Source organism: Folsomia candida, unplaced genomic scaffold, assembly GCF_002217175.1.
Source record: "Folsomia candida strain VU population unplaced genomic scaffold, ASM221717v1 Fcan01_Sc047, whole genome shotgun sequence".
NCBI lineage: Eukaryota > Metazoa > Arthropoda > Collembola > Entomobryomorpha > Isotomidae > Folsomia > Folsomia candida.
Window position 1 is genome coordinate 743,635 of NW_019091239.1, and position 19,801 is coordinate 763,435.

The window sequence follows — 19,801 nt, forward strand, 5'->3', positions numbered from 1 at the left end:
TTCCATTACTTTCATGCAGACCTCGGATGAATTAGTCAAATCTTCTGTTTCAACAGATTTTGAACGCTGAGAATGAATATAATATTATATCCACTTGATTTGCCGCTCACCAGTGACCGTGCGGACCAAGTCAAAGGTCACACATATCGAATGGGTTGGTGGTAAATCGTCGTCGGAAGTTTGGTAGCGGACAAGTCGAAGGAAGAACAACTTGTTGACGGACAAGTAAATGAAGTGGACAAGTTGAAGAATAAGATTTGGTCGAAAATGAGGAAAATTTATTTCCTTTAAAATTTACACACTTAATTTTTTACAACATTCTGAAAAATTATTTTTTTTGTCTTTTTGAAAATTTCCCTGCGTTAGATCGTTTACGCTTTAAGCATGCGACATCGCTATATGTTGGAGCAAAGGAAATTGAACATTGTGCGGTAGACGCCTGAATAACTTGAGTAAGTTCTTCTTCAACGCTATCATATCATCAACGACGGAATTATCAACAGCCTCGTTATTGCTTTTATCGCCGTGCCTGACTCTGCTTAAGTTCCTTGGCATATTAAATGCAACACCTTTAACAAAATCATTCAATTCGAGCGTCGGATAATTTTTAACCAGATTCAATAATCGCCGATTCAGTTGAATTTGTTTGTAACGTTTAGCTGCGGGAGCCTTCCCAGAGATTCTGGCACGTTAGCGTTACCACGGTTGAGTGTTGCTCATTTTGCAAATACTTAATTATTCTTTAAAGCGGAATATGAGAACTTTCACATAAAACTCCGAGTCGTCTATTCCAAGCTTCTAGCGAATTATTTGTTCTAGCTACATTGTTTTTAACCGTAATGTACACTCTAAAATTCTCTTTTATAAAGGGACGAAACTTTGACTTTGCTTAATAATTCTGCCTTTACAAGGGTATGCCATGCCAATTACTTCTATATTTTATTTTTTCTTTATTTCTTTGCGTTTTTCCAATTGTGAATAATGGAGTCTCGCTCATTTTGGATTCGATTCTGGATTCGACGATAATGTCCCTCTACGACAGTTTTGGCTCCCATGAGTTACCCAACTACGAGTTGTCCAACTACCACCCTACCCGCCTACGAGTTACCCAACGATGATTTACCCGTAACCCTATCGAATATACGTCGAACATGCATACACATGTTAACAGATTTATATCAATAGTGTCCTTTAACATCCTTAGTGTATTTTAATTGATTTATTCGTTGTGACCGTATATTTATTACCGCATAAGAATTCAGCGTGGCATGAGCATTGTATTTCTCAAATTGAGTTTAGCTTTCCTACCATCAACTTCCATCATCTTTTATTGATATTAATGAGCTGAAAGTAATGATCACGTTCACGTTCGTTACAGATTACTTTGACTTCCGTCGGCGACAAAGGATTTCAGCTTATAATACAATTAAAATATTTAATCGGTTGGATTTTTTAACAATTCCACTTAATTTTTATGAAAGTCGAATAAGCTCTTGCCCGGCGGGAGACGGGCTTATACGCTAGTTTCAAATAATTTGCCGATTAAGTTTTATATCAACCGATAAATATCACAAATTTACGTAAATAGACATACATAAACGTTTTACCGACTAATGTAAATAAATAAATATTCAAATTAAAATAAAATTCACAAATTTTAAATTCTCCTTATTCTGAAATATCTTTGTGCTGATAAGCCCATAGCTCTTGTCCCGTACATAAAACAGGACAAGGTTATTATGTAGTAGAGCGTGGTGCTTACGGCAAGCCGGCGTCTCTTCCTGTCTTACTATCCTTAAATGGTTTCTCGATCCCCATATCTCATCAATAGATATGGGGATTATACCTGAGCAACTAGATAGCCACTGTCATACGGTGTAAGTAAGAGGATATGCAATAGATCTGATGGATGATCTGAGCAGTGGGCTCCTCCAACAAGAGGAGCCCTCCTCCCAAAATACATATGTAGTAGAGCAATATTAGGTATGCAGATACACGTTTGAACAATTTTGATTTTTATTCATATAATTACAAGGGTATACGAATTTAAAATTTTAAGAGCAGGAATAATTGCGAATTTTTATATTTTACTAATTTGACAAGTTATGTAAATATGTATATGCATCACATAACCGTTTTGCAAGTTAATTACTCAAATTAGCAAAATGGTAAATCATCACGTATCCTTTATTTAAATCCTTAACTTTTGTCCTTTTAAATGAGGCAAGTTAATTAGCAAGGCAAAATTACTCTCGCAATTTCGTGATTTTCATAATTCACCCTAATCTGAATTCGATTTGTCAATTTGGGATAACTTCATTTAATTGTGCAATATTAGAAATCTGGTAAAGTTACGCAGGTATTACTTTCTCGGTGTTAAATTTTCTACCGTTTGGTATTAAAATGATGCCCGTTAGTAAAACTTTGCTCCCGACAACAGATATGGTAAAATTTTAATACCGAGCTAGATACATATCAATACACGATACACTGCTTATCAATTCCACTTTGTTAGAGTCATATATGAATACCGCTTGGTATTGTTTTAATACCGCACTACAAAATGTGTGACACGTCATACTAAATATATGCCTAAATACTTTCTCGAAACATCTTACCAGTTGCAAGTTACAACTTTATACGCCTGTCAGCAAGAGGCTCACCGTATGATCTGTCACCCTTTCCAAATATCTCAGATAATAATCCATTTTTACCCCATGCTCAATCGTATCCATAGATCTTAACGATTCCAAATCTATCGAGAGTGGCAGTAACCCTCTAATCACTGCTCTTTTAACCTTATCATGACCATACCTTATGAAACTCTTCCTCTTAAACTCATTCGACAATGTAGCTGCCTTTGCAATGTAGCATATCGCAAAATACTCTATCAATCCGCCCAACCCTATTCCGACAAAGGCAAGTGCGACAATTACCATAGAAATTTCACCACCTGGTAAAAATTGTAGGATAAAGTAGTACATGCAAATAGTAGCCACCACAATGAGATGAAAGTGGTGGAGACACGGAACTATTAAATCACGGGCCAATTCGGATTGAATGATCGTCAGAATGCTAAGTTTTTGGTATATTTTGATCCCAACTTCGAACCCGAGGTCAAGTTGGTTAATCCTTTTCTTTAGTCCAACTGAAGCCGTGAGGGACCTGATGGCCATGTAGGTGACAAGTATTCCGTTGAGAATGGTTAATAGGGAGAGCATGACGATGTGAAGGGTGATATGTTCGAAGAAGCAGGTCGCGATTTGGGTTAGCAGCTTTACAGGGGCGGGATAATGTTGAACGAAATAATAAGGCGGATTGATTTGGGGCTCGAAGAAGCTGATGTAGATAATGACCGGCGGAAGTAAGAAGTCCAAGCAAAAAAAGCCAAGTGTCATTACCACGTCTCCAAGAAACTTTGGCGGTTTCTTAGGATTGTTCTTTGGCAAAAATAATGCTAAATAAAAAATTAAAACAGGGTACCAGTTAATTTTCGAAAATGTTCCGTTGCGTACGAAATTAGAGATATTTATGCAGGAAAATTATTCTTGGTAGCTACAAATTATGAGATCGTTTTCCATTGCGCAGTAATTAAAGATACAAACAAAAATATGTCTAATCATGTATTTATGTGCCGAATTTTTTTTAAATTTGATGGTCAATCGAAATTTAACACATTCTAAATTGTCGAAGGTAATATGTAAAACGTAAGAAAACCATGCAAATGTATCATCTCTATGGGCCAAGAGTCTGAGAAGAGAATAATAAACTCTAGGTATAATGTTATCTTATCTTATCTAATATGTAAAACGTGTGTTAGGGGACGTCCATAAATTACGTAATGCAAAAATCGCGATTTTCTAGACCCCCTTCCCCCCTTTAACATGTGTACCGTAGGCACGATATCACTGGAGCCTTTAACCCTCCCTCCTCCTTATTGCGTTGCGTAGTTTATGGGCGGTCCCTTATTTAGTAGCCAAGACTTTTGATTTCATTAGAACTGCTTTGTTTTGAATATTTAACTAATGTTAGTTTGGTGCCAAACCTTGTATTTGTTGATCCACGAGAAAGGCAGCTTCATTGCAAATGATGAGCTGTTGTGGACCCTCTGATTTCGAGAAGAACCACAAATACGGGGTGCAAATGAAGACCACATCCGTAGCGACGAAAGAAACGAACAACAGCTTCAGGTCTGGATGTTCCCCTTGTTCGGTGGATGTTAGGATTAGAAACGTTCGCGCGAAAAATACCGGCAACGCGACCAGTGTCATAATACCCGTAAAAATCTGAAAATTTCTAAACGGCCATGAATTTTGGCGGCAAGGTTCCGCTCTGCCTTTTTTCTCGTTCCATTTTAATGTGTAGCAAGCGAAGATGGAGCTGCGCTGAGCGGAAAGGATAGCGAGCCGAAAATAGCGAATAGCGCCGTCGCTCCACATACTATCCTCTTATTTAGGAGGGTCACTTCATTTGCATAAATCTCACTATGCCCATTTTCATCGATACGGGCTTCCCATCTTGAATAAACTTGATGTCTCTCGCCAATGCGTCAAAATATGCAAATGAGATGACTGACATAAATAATATGACTATACTGTATTTTTCAGGAAATATTCTGAGTAGACTTAAATAGTCTGGGGATTGAGTAGAACTGCGACGAATTTATGTAGATTTCTCCCACGTTAAGGTGGAATAGTTCCGGATTTAGACCAATTTAGAGGTTCGGATAATTTAGAATATTACCAATTTAAGTAATTGGTTAATTTGTTAAAGAATTATTTAAATATGTAGAAGGATCTAAGTAAGGTGAATAATTAAGTACTCACGATGCGATGACGCCAGGTCTTGGGCGGATTTTTATGACATGACGGTAATTATGTATACCAATAATTAAGCACATGCTGTAGGGTTCTAATTTATATAATATTACAGTAATTATGTATCGAATAATTAAGCACATGCTTTATGGTTTATGTAATTAGATAATTTGTTAGACGGGAGAAAACGGTTATTTAAATAAATAAGATGAATAATAAAGTACTTTCAGTTGGTCTGGCTCCGATTTTTGTGACATTACAGTAATTATCTAGCCTCACATGAATTAACTACGCAAATTCTGGTTTTTCATAATGCTCAGCTTGAACAAAATTATTATTTTATTACGTGAGCAAAAACCTGGACATTTGCCAAAGCATGTTAAAGTACTTTTACTTTCATTCCTCTGTTTTTTTTACTCTCTGTAATTTTAGGCCTAATTTAGTTTCCATTTATCCAACATTTAAACTCAATCTTTTTATACACCTAACAAATAATTTCTCAACTAAATCTAATTATTTAATACACACATAACCACCCAAACCACATCCTGCTTTAAAATATTTGTGTATTTATACTTTCAGCGAAGTAAAATTTAACGGGTTCTGTCAAACGAAAGTATTATTTCTTTGCTCCTACAGATAATTAGTTTGGCACACATAATGAAACAACGGACTTGCAGGTACCAAAATTTCAACAATTTTGCTTTATTAATATGGTTGCGAGGGTACACGAATTTAAAATTTTAATAGGGTTGATAATTTAGCATTTTTTAAAATTTTACTAATTTTACATGTCATGTGTCTTACCTATGACTCAAATTACTCAAATTACAAAAGTCCTAAGTTATTACGGATCTGTGGGGGACGCAGCTAACCTTTGACTTTGACTAAACTTTTACGTCCCCGCTGTTCTGCTTTACTGATTTTGTAATTTGAGATGCCCTTTGACTACTTCCCCGATTAATTTGACACCAACCAGCTTCAAATCCCAATCCAATGAAACCGTTGAAACTAACGCGATGACTATCCGTTGAGCTATCCTCTGAATATGTCGATCCGTTGAAACAATCCCGTTAAATGAGTAATCAGTGGATAAATGGAAACTTTTCGTAAATATTTAATCCGTTGAAAATAGTAAAACAATACAAATCAAATATACAAGTTACTGCTGAAATACTGCTAAAATTCTAGTTATCCGATGAAACTATGTATATCAGCTGGCACAAACTATGAGCTACAAGAAACGCTTACTCGATGAAGTACTACGTGTAGATGCTCGAACGGCAAAACACCCGAAACACCTTGTAAATCTATATCCCTGTCAGTAAGAGACTCACCGTATGGTCTGTCACTCTTCCTAAATATCTTAAAAAGTAATCCATTTGTACCCCGTGCTCAATCGTATCCACGAATCTTAACGTTTCCAAATTTATCGATAGTGGCTGCAACCCCCTTATCATGGCCCGCTTAGCCTTATCTCGACCATGGATTATCAAACTCTTTCTCTTAAACTCATTTGATAGGGTGGCTGCCTTTGCAATGTAACATATCGCGAAATATTCCACCCACCCATCCCTATTCCGACAAATGAAAGTGCAACAATTACTAGAGAAATTTCACCACCTGGTAAAAATTGTAGAATAAAGTAATACAAGCAAAGGGTTGATAGCCCAATGAGATGGAAATGATGGAGAGGCGGCACTATTAAATCATGGGCCAATTCGGATTGGATGATCGTCAGAATGCCAAGTTTTTGATATGTTTGGATCCCGGTTTTAAATCCAAGTTGAACTGGGATCTTTTTCTTATCGGGATTTACTCCAACTGATTCGGTGAGGGACTTAATGGTCAAGTAGGTGACAAGTATTCCGTTGAGGATGGATAATAGCGAGATCGTGAGGATATGCAGGAGGATGTTGATGAAGAAACAAGTAGAAATTTGCGTTAATATTTCTACAAGGGCGGAGTAATGTTGAACAAAGTGATATGGTGGATTGATTTGGGGCTTGATAAAGCTGATGTAGATTAGGACTGGCGGCATTACAAAGTCCAAGCAAAAGAAGCCAAGTGACGTTGCTATGTCTCCAAGAAATTTGGACGCTTTCTTGGGGCACTTCTTTGGCCAAAATATGTCTAAACAAAAAAAGAATGTTGGCAATTCATTTCGAATAGATTCCTCTGCGTAATAAGTGACACGTATTTTTTAAATAAAATTATTCTTGTTATCAATATTACACGAGATCGTTTTCCATTCCCTACTAATCACTGATAAAGAAATGTGTGCAACTATATATACGCAGGATTTTTTTTAACTATGATGGTCGATGGAAATGTAGCAAGTTTTAAAATTTCGTGTTTAACAATGTTTAAAAAAATAAGTGCTTAAAAATGGTGGCAAACGATTAAGTACATAACCAAACAAAATAACGTTATTAAAACTGGTTTGTTGCGAATGAATAAAGTTTGTGTCTCACCTTGTATCTGTCGATCTACGAGAAAGGTAGCTTCATTACAAATGACTAGTTTTCGTAGGCCCTCAGATTTCGAGAAGAACCACAAATACGGGATGCATACGAAGAGCAAATCCGTGACGGTGAAAGCAACGAGAAATATTTTCAAGTCTGGGTGTTTCTCTTGATGCGTGGAAGTTAGGAGTTGAAATGTTCGGGCGAAATGGACCGGCAACACGATCAGTGTCATTATGGCCGTGTAGATCTGGAAATTTCTAAACTGCCACGCATTTTGACCGCAAGGTTCTGCTCTGCCTCTTTTCTCGTTCCATTTTAAAGTGTAGCAAGTGCAGACGGAACAGCGCTGATCGGAAAGGACGGCGCGCCGAAAATATGGTATAGTCGCATTGCTCCACATATTGTGTTTTTCAGGAAGTATTCTGAATAGACTGATAAATAGACTATTCTGAAATAGAGTTGTCTGGATATTGAGTTCAAAGTGTGCCGAATTGGTACCAATTTTTCCTACATATGCTTGAGTTACAAATTACCATTTCGGAATTGCATACATAGACCAATTTTGAGGTCAGGATAATTTAGATTTTTGTAAATTTTAGTAATTAGTTAATGTGTAAAACTGTTATTTAAATCAGCAATACGAATATCGGTAATTTGGTACTTACAATGCGGTGACGCGTTCGGCTTCACTCCGATTTTTCTGAAATTATAGTAATTTTGTAGCCGTAAGTTTTTCATAATGTTCGGTTTAAACAAAATTTTGATGGTATTACGCGAGCAAGAATTTGCATATGTTCACAGGCATGTTAATGTACTTTTTTACTACACTACATGTCTTCTGTTTTTAATGTATTTTTAATTCTCGTTAATTTGAGACTAAATTCAGTTAATTGAGTTCCCCTTAATACGTAGGTGTTGTATTATTAATTTTCAAAAGGTATGTTCCGCACTGTTTCTGACCAAAATTGTGATGAAATAACAAACTTCAAATACATTTAGGAGGCTGTGATTTTTTTCAGTTCTTAAGGTTAACGTCAACACTAGCAATAAATCGGCAAACTTTACCTCGACGGAAAAAATGCTAGATTTGCAAATTAAATATCGTAGTGTGATTTAATTTTTAATGCTGGATAGGCAATACGTGTCGCAGATTTATGGTTGAATGCTTAAAATGTACAATGAAAACTGCCTAACACGAAACACAAATTCAATTGGGTCAATAATTTTTAATTATGGCGAAACGAGGTCTCGGGCAAAAAGTCGCAAGGACGCTCAAAATCCGCTTCTTCCACAGAAAGGCTCCGGAAACTAGAGGAACCAATAATGAGAGATCCGCGATTGAAACTGTCCTATTTAGAAGATGAGATGGGTGTTCCAAAACCAGCAATTTGTTCCATGTTAACTGAAGACTTAGGTATGAAAATGGTTTCCGTCCGTTGGGTACCAAAATTGCTTTCGGCATCTCACAAACAGGATCGAGTCGACTTTTGCAATGCCAATTTTAACCTATTAAATGAAGACTTGAACCTGCTCAATATTTTATTAGTTGCATATGGTATTTGGGTTTACTATTATGACCCGGTGACCAAATAATAATTCCCTCAATGGAAGCACGAGGGGTTGCCACCGCCCGTGAATTGAAAAGTGCAAAAATCTGACAAAAAAATTGATGATGACCATTTTCAAGGATACCAAAGGTCCCCTCCTTATAAAATTTATTGCTGGAAATACTGCAATAAATGGGGCCGTGTATGCAGGAACCCCGAAGGAGCTGCGTCCTCCGGTTGAAAAGAAACGTGGGGTCAAAATAAAGAGTTGGCCTTTTTTTAGACGACAACGCGCCACCTCATACCTGGCTTTTTGCGAGGGTTAGTGCAGACGAAAATCGCTTTACCTGCACAAACCACGCCCCGTGCAGTCCAGACTTGTCCCTTAGTGATTATTATTCGTTTCGAAACTTAAAGAAAAACATCAGGGGAAAACGGTTTTCGGATGATAATGAAATCAAGTCGTAAATTTTGGCATATTTTCGAGGTCGATTTTAATGAGTTATTGGTAGTGTTAATGTTAACCTACAGAACTGAAAAAAATCACAGCATCCTAAAAGTATTTGAAGTTTGTTATTTCATCAAAAGTTTGGTCAGAAACAGTGCGGAACATACCTTTTGAAAATTAATAATAAAACACCCACGTATATTAAATACTTTATTTATAGCAAGGGCTAAAATCCAAAACTGGGTGCAGCAGACCCGGCAACAATTAGAGACCTTATTTTAAATACTTAATTTGATTTTAATTTTAATTTCATAATAAGATATATTTGCAAAATAACTCGATGTTAGAAAATGATTTAAGTACTTCAAATGTCAAAACAAATCATTTAATAAACAATTTGGATATATACATATAGTTTATTGAAAATATGTATGAAGAAAGGCTTTTGTCTCAAGCTCTCAAGATAATCTTTCAAGATATTTCGGAAAAAATTGGAAAATGATTGCAATATTTGATACAATTTAATTTTTTATAACATTCATAAATTCCTTACTATCTGCCACTTATTAAATTCGCAGAATAAAATTTTGACAATTATATGATTTGCAGAAACGTGGTTAGCAGGGTTTCGTTTGGTTGTATGATTGTACAATATGTACATATGTTCACCACATTTTTGACAGTGTATGAAAATAGCTAATATTATCTACGTAGTTACATAAATCATTTTATCTATTTAGAAGAATCTAAATATCGTTTCCCAAAGGGCTTCCTAAGTAGCTATATGCAAGGCATAAAATAATTTTCCATACTAAAAAATTTAAACGTAATATGGACAGACATGTATGTAGAAACAGGAGATTAAATAAATTGCCTTGTCAGAAAAGATTATGTAATTGGATCTGCTTGCTTATCCAATTCCATGGATTTCATTATATTCCTATGACGACAAACGTAGAATTTTATTACGCAGGAAGACTTCATACTTTGCAATGCCAAGTTGGCTTGGTTTGGTGAAGCATTAAAATTGTTAAGCTCAGCATAATATGCTTAGCTTAAAAATTTTGTATATTATACAAAATTACATAAATGCACATTCTCATATTGCTTTTACGCCTAATTCCAATATTTGAATATTTAGCCCACACTTTATGACGTTCTGTGGTTTATGCATCCGCCAAAATCATGCATATTAAGAAAAATAAATTTACTTTAACGCCGTCATTGTTCTCGTACACGCCGTTGCAGGCTTTTCAAAGATTCGCAAAATTATCGGACATTTTCTACCCACAATACATAACTTGGGACTGGGGAAACTTGACACCCCGCCGAACCACCCCCATGACAAAATTGGTCCCCCCTTGTTTCTCCTCACAAGTCTCACCCTGGTCCTGAATTTGTTCTACATTTATATCTTTTCCTATGAGATATTTACTCGAGTTAGAGATGTCGACATAACTCTCAGTCTCGGCTTGGTGTCCATCCTAACGACTTGGATTCAAATATATGCATCCGTATTGATGTTATCATGGGTGAGAAAAATTGACCAACTTTGTTTCGTTTTGAAGAATTTGTTAAAAATATGGGAATCCCAAAAGCCAAGAGGTGAGTATTTCTGGATTTTTTAAAGTTAAAGCCAAGTACTCAGGATGGACTTTTCACGTGAAAGATGACTTGCGTAAATCCCACTAAAGTTATGCTCGAGCGGTAGTTAACTCTTCGTACCGAAACTGGGCGGAATTTTTTCGAGTGAGGCAGTTTTCGCTCAAATTAAGCCCTAATCACGAGTTAAATCGAGAATATCTCTTAATGTGAAATATGATTGATAAGTGACTTCGCAACTGACAACTGATTTAAAACTGGAAAAGTTAAATCTATTTTACAGATCAAACCAGCTAAGTATCTATGAACGAAATACATATACTTGGGAAAGTGCTTTCTACCAGCTTAAAATTTTAACCGAACTTAACTCCATTTTCGGTTCAGCAAGTTACAATTTCGCTTGAAAACCGCTCCTGAGTACTAGCCTTTAGTATTTGTTTTAACTTGAAGTTTTACAAAAAATGTCTAATTATGCACTTCGGAACCCTAGCCGACCATAACGACTCCCACCTCGGCTTACTTCTTCATCTCCTCATCCCCCTATTAATCACAAACCCTCTCGGAGTAGCTTTCACCCCCATTTTTATCGACAATAAGAGCGACCCGACCTATTTTCTTTTCCGAAATTGGACTGATGTTCCTCCCTTTGGAAAAATTCTTCTTAGGCTTCCCATCCTCATCTTGAATCACTTTCACTGCTCCGTCATAATTGTGGGATGGTTCATAATTATGGGAAACACGATCCCACTGGTCACCAAATGTGTAAAAATTATGTGCTCATCCAAGGATATTATTTTCGAAAATGCTTTCAGAAAATATCGGGAACTACAAATTATTACTGAGGCCTTAAACCAAATTTTGTACTTAACCTTTTCATCCCTAGTTTTCATACCGGTGATATGCTTTACCATGTTTAGCTACATATTGGTCAAATTGGTGGCCGTTGTTCCGTTTTTGGTAACCTTCATCGTGACCTCGTTCATATTTTTGGAAATTGCCTTGGTACACTTGGGGATGCCGTTGATGACAGATGTGTCTCTTTCGGCGCAGGATTTTATCAGAATTTGGAAACTTAAAGAAATTTCTGGCTGGAGAAGAAGACGGCTGAGAAGCTGTAAGTTGCTTAAGGTGGCGATTGGACCGTTCGGCTATGTTGGAAAGGGTTCGAGAGGGGCTTTGTTTTCGAAAATGTTTGACTGTGCGCTGTCCTTGATAATTTCGGTATAATTCCAAAGTTAAAAATTGGGCATTGTGTCTTAGCGGATAATGAATATTTTTGTAATGTAAATCTGGGTTTTACATGTGAAAGACCTTCGTTGCGACGCATTTAGATGCAAGTTATTGCATAAAGCAGCATATTGTATAAATCCTCAATTCTTATTTACACTACAATGTGATAAAGAATTCTAACAATACCTTATTTATCATATGAATCTTTTTAGGCCATGTAGTGAAAATTCAGAATATAGTGTATATTTTATTTTGTACTAAACTTTTTGAGGCAAGAAGCAATAAGAAATTCCGTCATAATATTAAATTTCAGAAATAAACCTAACGTTAAATTTTGTAACATGCTTTTAATGGAGATACATATCCAAGCGAATGCTCACAAATTTTGACCAAATTAGTGTCAATAGATCGCAAATGCAATTCATATAAAATTTGCAAAAGACACTATCTGTCAGTGCTCGAGTTTAGTAGAAATATTTGTAACAGGATGAAAATATCTACCCAAACCTCAGCATAGGACTTGATAGTGCCTTTTCCTGATTTCACATTGCCTTATGATCGATTGGAATTGGAACCAGTTTGGTAAAAATCTGTGAGCATCCGTTGGGAAAGCACCATTATTAGTGCCCTAATTTATTAGCAAAATTATTCAGAAATTTTAACCAAGTTTTTAATCACTGTCATCATCATGTCCTAATGCCATCTCGTAATCATCTCGCCTGTCAAACCCATCGTCATACCAATTACGCTCACGCCTGTGTCGATAATTCTGTCTTGAGTATCGTCTAGGTGGCGGTGGCGGACGTACAGTTTCATAACTGTCTCGAAGCTCGACCAGATTCGATTGGGGTACAAGCGGAACAATTCGAGTTTGAAATTGGTGCCATGTTGATGGGGAAGAAGCATGAATTTAATCTCTAAGGAGGTCACGTGGCGTCCGTAATTTTGCAGGAAACGATCCGTACCATAATATGTCAGTCCATTTCTGCATTCAGGCCTAATAATCAGTCTGGTCGGAGCTATTCGCGCATTTTCTACCGATTGAGCACATAATTCGGCAAACCCTTGACACGAATTGATCCAAGTTTGTTGCAAAAGTTGGGGAAATGCTTCGTCATTCCAAGCTTTACAAACTAACCGACAATTTTTCAAGGTTGTTGTAAAGTGTGGCGAGGGGACGCGTTGTTTCGGATTTTTGACAAGGTTGTGGAATATTTTTTCCAATATCTGTTGGAACAGAAAATTAATATTTGTAGTAAGAATTTTGTACTAATTTGTACCCAGAAATTATATAATAAAGAGAAACGTATGTACGTGTGGATCAAGAAGAGGATTGATACTGGCTTGTATAGAAATTTCCGGTTCTTGCAAATTTAATTGTTGGAATTCTGCACAAATTAAATTATCCATATTGTCAATGACGCGATGTAAGACTTGCAGTAGGGTAGTTTTAGACAATTTAATTCTTACTAAGAATTAACAATATTTGTTGTTTAGTATTTCGGTGTTTAGTAAATAAACTTGTTAAAATTGTTTGATTGGCGGCCCAGGTGTCGATTCGGCAATGTATTCCATAAATGTGTATCTGTCTACAAGGAGTAGTGTAATATGACAGGATATGAAGGAACGTATGTAAAATTAACACAAATATTGCTAGCTGTAATGGGATTAGTATGTAATGTTCTTTGTTATATGTACATACATACATATGTATGTAAGTACGATACAATGTACGATATAGATACATAAATGTGTATCCGAATTTACTTGCACCATTCTTACATATACGGAATACCAGTAAAATATGCATCCGACTAATTTCATGGCGAGTTGCTCATGGAAACACTTTCATGCACGGTTGACTGTTGACCTAGCGGTATTGTATTCTCATAGTTTCGTATGAATCATATGATAACATCAGACTATTTAACTCAATGTAAAGGACATTCATAATGTGAAATGCAAATATGTAAGTATATATATATTTCTTTGGAACTTTCTTAGGATGTTATGCAAACTTTATAAGTATGTAATGGGTGTAAACAAATATTAAATGGGGACATACCTACTGTAACGAATATAAAGAATTCTTTATGTACATATAATTATTGACTTTTGTTAAGCTAAGTACGTACACTATCTCAATTTTATGAATCTCTTTTTTGTTATATCATGCGTTTTAAGTACTTAAAAGTACCCTGAATATTTAACTGAACAATTTTTATAAATTATACAAGTTAAAAATGTGTAAACCCCACGTATATACATACGACTTACATATTTATACATATATGGTTATTATATAACCAGGAAATTGAATTACTTATAAGACGAAAAAATATTTTTTCGACGTAAACACTCCATCCGCCCTAATTCCTACACGAGCTTTTACATAAATAATTATTGTTTACTATGAAAATGCTGAGACGCCGCAAACAAACCCTAGTACAAACAATCAAACTCTAAATACAAACGCTACGAAGTTATCTTAACTAACATATGTAAGTATGTAAATAATATGTATTTATTATACAAAAAAGTTTTCTTAGCAGACCACTTGTATTATTTGAAATAATAAGATTGGTTTAGATAGTTTTTTTCGAAATAATTTATTTCGCTAAAGCTTCAAACCCTCCTTTTTCATGTCCCAAATAATTAAAGTTTCTTATACAACACAAAATATTCCTACTTCATATTTTTGTAATCAATTAGTTCCACGTATGTACCTAGTCTAATTTGTTTAAATTGTAATTTGCTGACAAATATATTGTGAATTTATTGGTATAACTTACTCAGAAGACCTTGGTCGTTCGGACGTCTCCCCAACTGTCTCATCATGCCCACCCCGTTGACCTTCAAAATGATTGATTACACCTTTAAAACAACTTCATATCTTCCCACCATGCCGATAGAATACCAGGCAGAACCACTCGCAATGAACTTTACGCGAATTACATCCGCAAATTGGAGACAATTCTGGCCCTGGTTATTTCTAGGGTATGGAATGATCGGTATTGTAGGCTTGGGTAGCACAGCGTACGTTGTGACGAGGCAATTAATCCGACCAAGTCCGGATGTCACATTGAAACATCTTTTCACCTATGTGATCATGTTAGCTTCTGGTAGTGTCGTGGTTGGGATAGTTTACTACATCCAGAAATACGGGGAATGTGCGATTAACAGGCTGTATCGCCTGTTTGAATTTAATGAGGAATTCGAAGCAGTAAAATATGGTAAGTTATCTAAAAATTAGACTTTTACACTTAAAAATGATGCCTTTTGAAAAGTAATTTCACGCTGAATTTTATATCAAGTAAGCGAAATATATTAAATCCAGAATATACTTATGAGCGTAGTGCCCCGCATGAATCAGACTGGGCTCCGATCTGAATCCATGGTTCTGACGATTCTCCAATCTCGAGTCCGAATCTGAATCCGGAATTTTGGGTATCGAACCCTTCCGAATCGGGATTCGCATGATCCGGTTCCAGAAAAATCCAGTTTCATGTGGCGCACTAATTGAGTGTACCCTTCAAAAGTGTACAAAAATCGTTAACTTTAATCCAATTTTTGCTTGAATTATAGAAGAAATGGCGAAATCAGGGGTCAAGAAGGCAAAGAAATACCCCATCTGGCGGAACGAGACTGGAACTTTGGACTACTTTGGGATTTCGGTGGCCGCTATGCTACTCCCTCTACCGAGCATCCCCCTAATCGTGGCATTATTTAGTTTCTTGGCAAACTTGACCGTGTACAAATACATGGTGCGAGATTTCATCTCTACCGCGATGTATAACTGGATACCCATGAGGGTTACGATTCACGTGGTTTCTGCCATAATTACGTACGTGAGCATTGCGGAATGTCTGAGGCTAATTACTATCATGGGAATTGTGAGTATTGGACCGGTTCAAATGACGTTGAGAGCTATACAACAACTAGGGAAGGTTGAATTGGAGGGTTGGTATGTATTTTTAAGAAATTTGGCTCTTTCTTAAGGAGAGGTTCCTCTTCAATTTTATTGCCAAATAAAATTGCTGGCTTAATCGGTTAAGTTTTTTTAGTATGTTTATAGCTGATTTTTTTGTTGCGTCTAAGATAATGCATCTTTTTTTCGCTGTAATTAAATTTCTGCTTTCTTGCCGTATTGCCGGTTCAGATAATTATTTAGATCGTACATCGTTATGTACACATATTGCAATTCGCTAGTCATGTATGTAGCTAATACATAGGAAGGACACACTTTTAGAAATCCAGTACTAAACTACATATTTAATAGAAAGCGTTATTCATGCATATGTACATATTTCCTGACCAAGGTGGTATTGATAAGTAATACCGTCAACCGTGTACAGTAGTAAAATTTTACTATGGCAGTAGCAAATTTTTACGGACAGGTACATATAACTCTAGATAATACCAAACTCTAGCAACTTTAACACTGATAAATCAAATCATATTGGACTATGTATACCAGATTTCTAACAGTTTATCTTTCTACTGAAAAAGTGAAATACCGCTAAGCTTGAAAACTAGTGTTGCCACAAGCCCATGGAAGGGATAGGATTTTTCCCTATCCCTCCCATGGGCTTGTGGCAACACTATTGAAAACGTATCACAGCTTTTCTTATTTTAGATATTTTATTTTTGCGAGCACAGAAATGTTTAATGACAAATCTATGAATACTGTTTACTTATCGGTATATTTATGTACAGGCGCACGAATCAAACCCGGATCCAAAACATCCAATCCGTCTACTTAAAATTCGTGCAAATCAAAATTTTGGAGCAGACCCTTCACGGGGGTGAGTCCAGTTTCATATTTCTTCTCATCCAGACCGGAATCCGCTTAGCGGCCGCGTCCTTGTACGGAATGATGAAATTGCATAGCGTCCTCCCCCTCGGCTTCTACATGCTCTTCCCATTCGCGGCCTTCGCCGTTCTAGGAATTTCGCAACAATTGCTCCCCGTCGTGGTCAGCGTGCATGTCAACTCGAAACGGATCTTGAAGAGATGGACGAAGAAGCTGGATGGGAGTCAAGGTCATTGGGAGGACAAACATTTACGGCGCCAGTTTCAAGCTCTGCGACCATTAACGATCGTTGCCGGGTTAAACGGTTTCGTATTCTTTGTGTTGGATCAAAAAATGAAGTCGCAGTTTGTCACAAGTATTTTGGACGATACTATCAATTTATTGATCAGTTTGCCCCAATTGGATTAAAGTATGGGTATATAAGGATGTTTTTTATGTTGAGTTTGTAGGTTAAGCTATATAAGTTTGATTGGTTTTCTAAGTATTTTTAGATAAATTTTGATATTTTATATTTACGCCGGTAGTCATTTTATTGTAATTTGATTGTATTTTTAGATAAAGTAATTGTATATGTAACTTTTGGGATTGTTGCAGTTGATTTTAATCGATTATGTATATATTGTATCTATCATTTGAACATACATACATCGTATATCTGGTTTCGTTATTGGCTTTTGCCGTTATGTTGGGATAGAATTGATTGGTTTTAAGTATTTCACCATGTATGTACATATGTATTACTAAGCATAACTGGTATCGTTAATTTTCCATTGGTCGTAAATATAATACTTTTTCAATTAGAGCAAATCTAGAAGAATGTATTTATGTAATAAAAGTTTGGATTGAATGTTATCGAAATATGCGATGCAATTCTGAAATTCTGAAGAATGCTATATTGGAAGTTATTTCGTTAATGTGAAAAATATTTATTAGTAAAAATAGTGAAAAATAATGGAGATTAATTTATTTTAGATTAATTAATTGGGGAAAATAATTCATAACACCCCCTAAGAGTATTTATTAGCGGAATTTTAATTTCAATAATTTGTACTCAGCACTACGCAAAAATTACCAGTATATTTTGTTTATCTTTATTCATTGTTCATTTGCAATATTGAAATTAATTTTCCACAATTACTTACTCCAGTGATCCTTCTGAATTTTAAGACTCAAAATATTTTAAAAACGGTATTCATGTAGTTAAAGCCTTATACATCCATACATTTATATGCACATATGTGTGTATGTATATGTATCATCACAACAACCACAGGAGACAACCTGGTCTTCTTAATTATTTACGTAACGATTAAATCTCAATCTGATCAAAACCTCAGTAAAATTTCATAACAGCAACAAAAAATGCTGTGGCGCAACTTATTGTCATAATTTGACCGACATTATTACCCGCAGGGGACGGCAAATCCTTCCCGTTACACAAATTTGAGAAGCAGAGACATTGATCGGCTTGAATATCGACGTCCCACCGTTTCCCTTCCCGTGACCAAAATTCGTTCCAACCACCCCCTTCTGCACAAGTGTCCTCGTCCGCTTGCATCCCGTTCATTCCCGGCGTCCAGCAATCCCTCCGTTCCAAAACGGGGGGTGGTGGCGCCTCACCTTGATGTCCGGCAGTCACCTCGCCCCTGATGTGGCGACAACCTAGGGAAAGATGTGGATTATTAGACTGTTAGAAATCTGGTATAGTGAGGCAGGTATTGATTTCTCGGCATTAAAGTTGTTACAGCTTGGTATTAAAATTACATTGGTCCATAAAATTTTGTTACCGATGTCATAAAGCTTTAATGCCTAATTATCAATACAAGGTATCAAATACTTATCGCTACTACTTTGTAGTGTCATATATGAATACCGCTTGGTATTATTTTAATACCGGATTTCTAATTGTCCAATAACGAGGTGCATATTAAATTTGCAAATTTTTTTTGCGAACCTGTAGCTTGAGAAGGGCATGTTCCTATGTAACTCGTCTTATCTTCAGATTCTTGAAAGTCTTTACAGCTCTCACCACGACACTCGTACGTATAGCATTGCAAGGCTGAATTTACATATAACAATTAACAAAACAATGTCGTTGCAAATTTATTGAGAAAATTATGCCATATCAAAGTTACCGTAAGCTTGACCAATCAAGGTGACAAGGAGAAGGGATGAGAATACTTTTAAAATCATTTTTTCCAGTATTTCTGGGAACGATAGAGATTCAAGATGCAAATATATACAAATTAAAGTATCAGATTTTTTACGGAGGAAACTAGTTCAGCTGAATTGTGAAGATTGAGTGAAAAAATTTATGTAGGACGCTGGTGCATACATACATACATATTCTGCATAGTGTAAGACTTCTAGTCTAAAATAAATATTTAACTCGGTTCGGAGAAATGACGGCTAGATTCGTTAAAAGAGAATTATTTTGGGTGGTGGGATAAGAGATGGGACAAAACTTGGTATTCGCACTTTTACACAAAATGAAGCCAGCGAATGTAATCTAGCAGTGTGTTCTTTTTTGCACATACGTGATATAATCTGTATGTGCATATGTATACATACGTAGCTTTAGAGCAAGACATACATACTTGCGTATGTACATACAGAAAATGTTCAAGATTTTGTGCCTGTCTATGTACTGGCAAAGTATGCAGATATGTAACAGCTACATATTGGAGTTCATTATCCGTGCTAAGTTCACGGACTGATGTGTCATGAATGTCAAATCAGTTATGTAGATTGATGCATGCATACATATGTATTACATAACAATTGAATATATGTATGTAAAGGATGACCACTTGACTTGGCTTGACAGTTTTAACTTAATAGGTGCAATTCTGATGTTACGAGTAAATCTTTACGTT

The 19,801-nt window shown here is 36.1% G+C and overlaps 2 protein-coding genes across 2 annotated transcripts; both read right to left on the minus strand.

The window, feature by feature from the left end:
• Positions 1-12,345: 12,345 nt before the first annotated feature.
• On the minus strand, positions 12,346-13,696 carry LOC118433345. Its single transcript, XM_035845160.1, has 2 exons — positions 13,427-13,696; positions 12,346-13,339 (listed from the first exon to the last, which is right to left on the minus strand). Exons 1-2 carry the CDS (start codon positions 13,520-13,522, stop codon positions 12,806-12,808), a joined length of 630 nt encoding a protein of 209 aa, XP_035701053.1. The 5' UTR covers positions 13,523-13,696; the 3' UTR covers positions 12,346-12,805.
• A 4,297-nt stretch (positions 13,697-17,993) lies between these two features.
• On the minus strand, positions 17,994-19,240 carry LOC110861945. Its single transcript, XM_022111082.2, has 3 exons — positions 19,061-19,240; positions 18,880-18,984; positions 17,994-18,587 (listed from the first exon to the last, which is right to left on the minus strand). Exons 1-3 carry the CDS (start codon positions 19,116-19,118, stop codon positions 18,259-18,261), a joined length of 492 nt encoding a protein of 163 aa, XP_021966774.1. The 5' UTR covers positions 19,119-19,240; the 3' UTR covers positions 17,994-18,258.
• Positions 19,241-19,801: the final 561 nt, after the last annotated feature.

What these genes read in the sequence shown, in the direction of transcription:
- LOC118433345 (XM_035845160.1), bottom strand. Translation starts at nt 13,522, where the DNA reads ATGGATAATTTAATTTGTGCAGAATTCCAACAATTAAATTTGCAAGAA. An exon ending in ATCCTCTTCTTGATCCACAC is followed by an intron (nt 13,340 to 13,426) that starts GTACATACGTTT and finishes CTGTTCCAACAG; the next exon opens with ATATTGGAAAAAATATTCCA.
- LOC110861945 (XM_022111082.2), bottom strand. Translation starts at nt 19,118, where the DNA reads ATGATTTTAAAAGTATTCTCATCCCTTCTCCTTGTCACCTTGATTGGT. An exon ending in CTTGATTGGTCAAGCTTACG is followed by an intron (nt 18,985 to 19,060) that starts GTAACTTTGATA and finishes ATGTAAATTCAG; the next exon opens with CCTTGCAATGCTATACGTAC. An exon ending in ATGCCCTTCTCAAGCTACAG is followed by an intron (nt 18,588 to 18,879) that starts GTTCGCAAAAAA and finishes ATCTTTCCCTAG; the next exon opens with GTTGTCGCCACATCAGGGGC.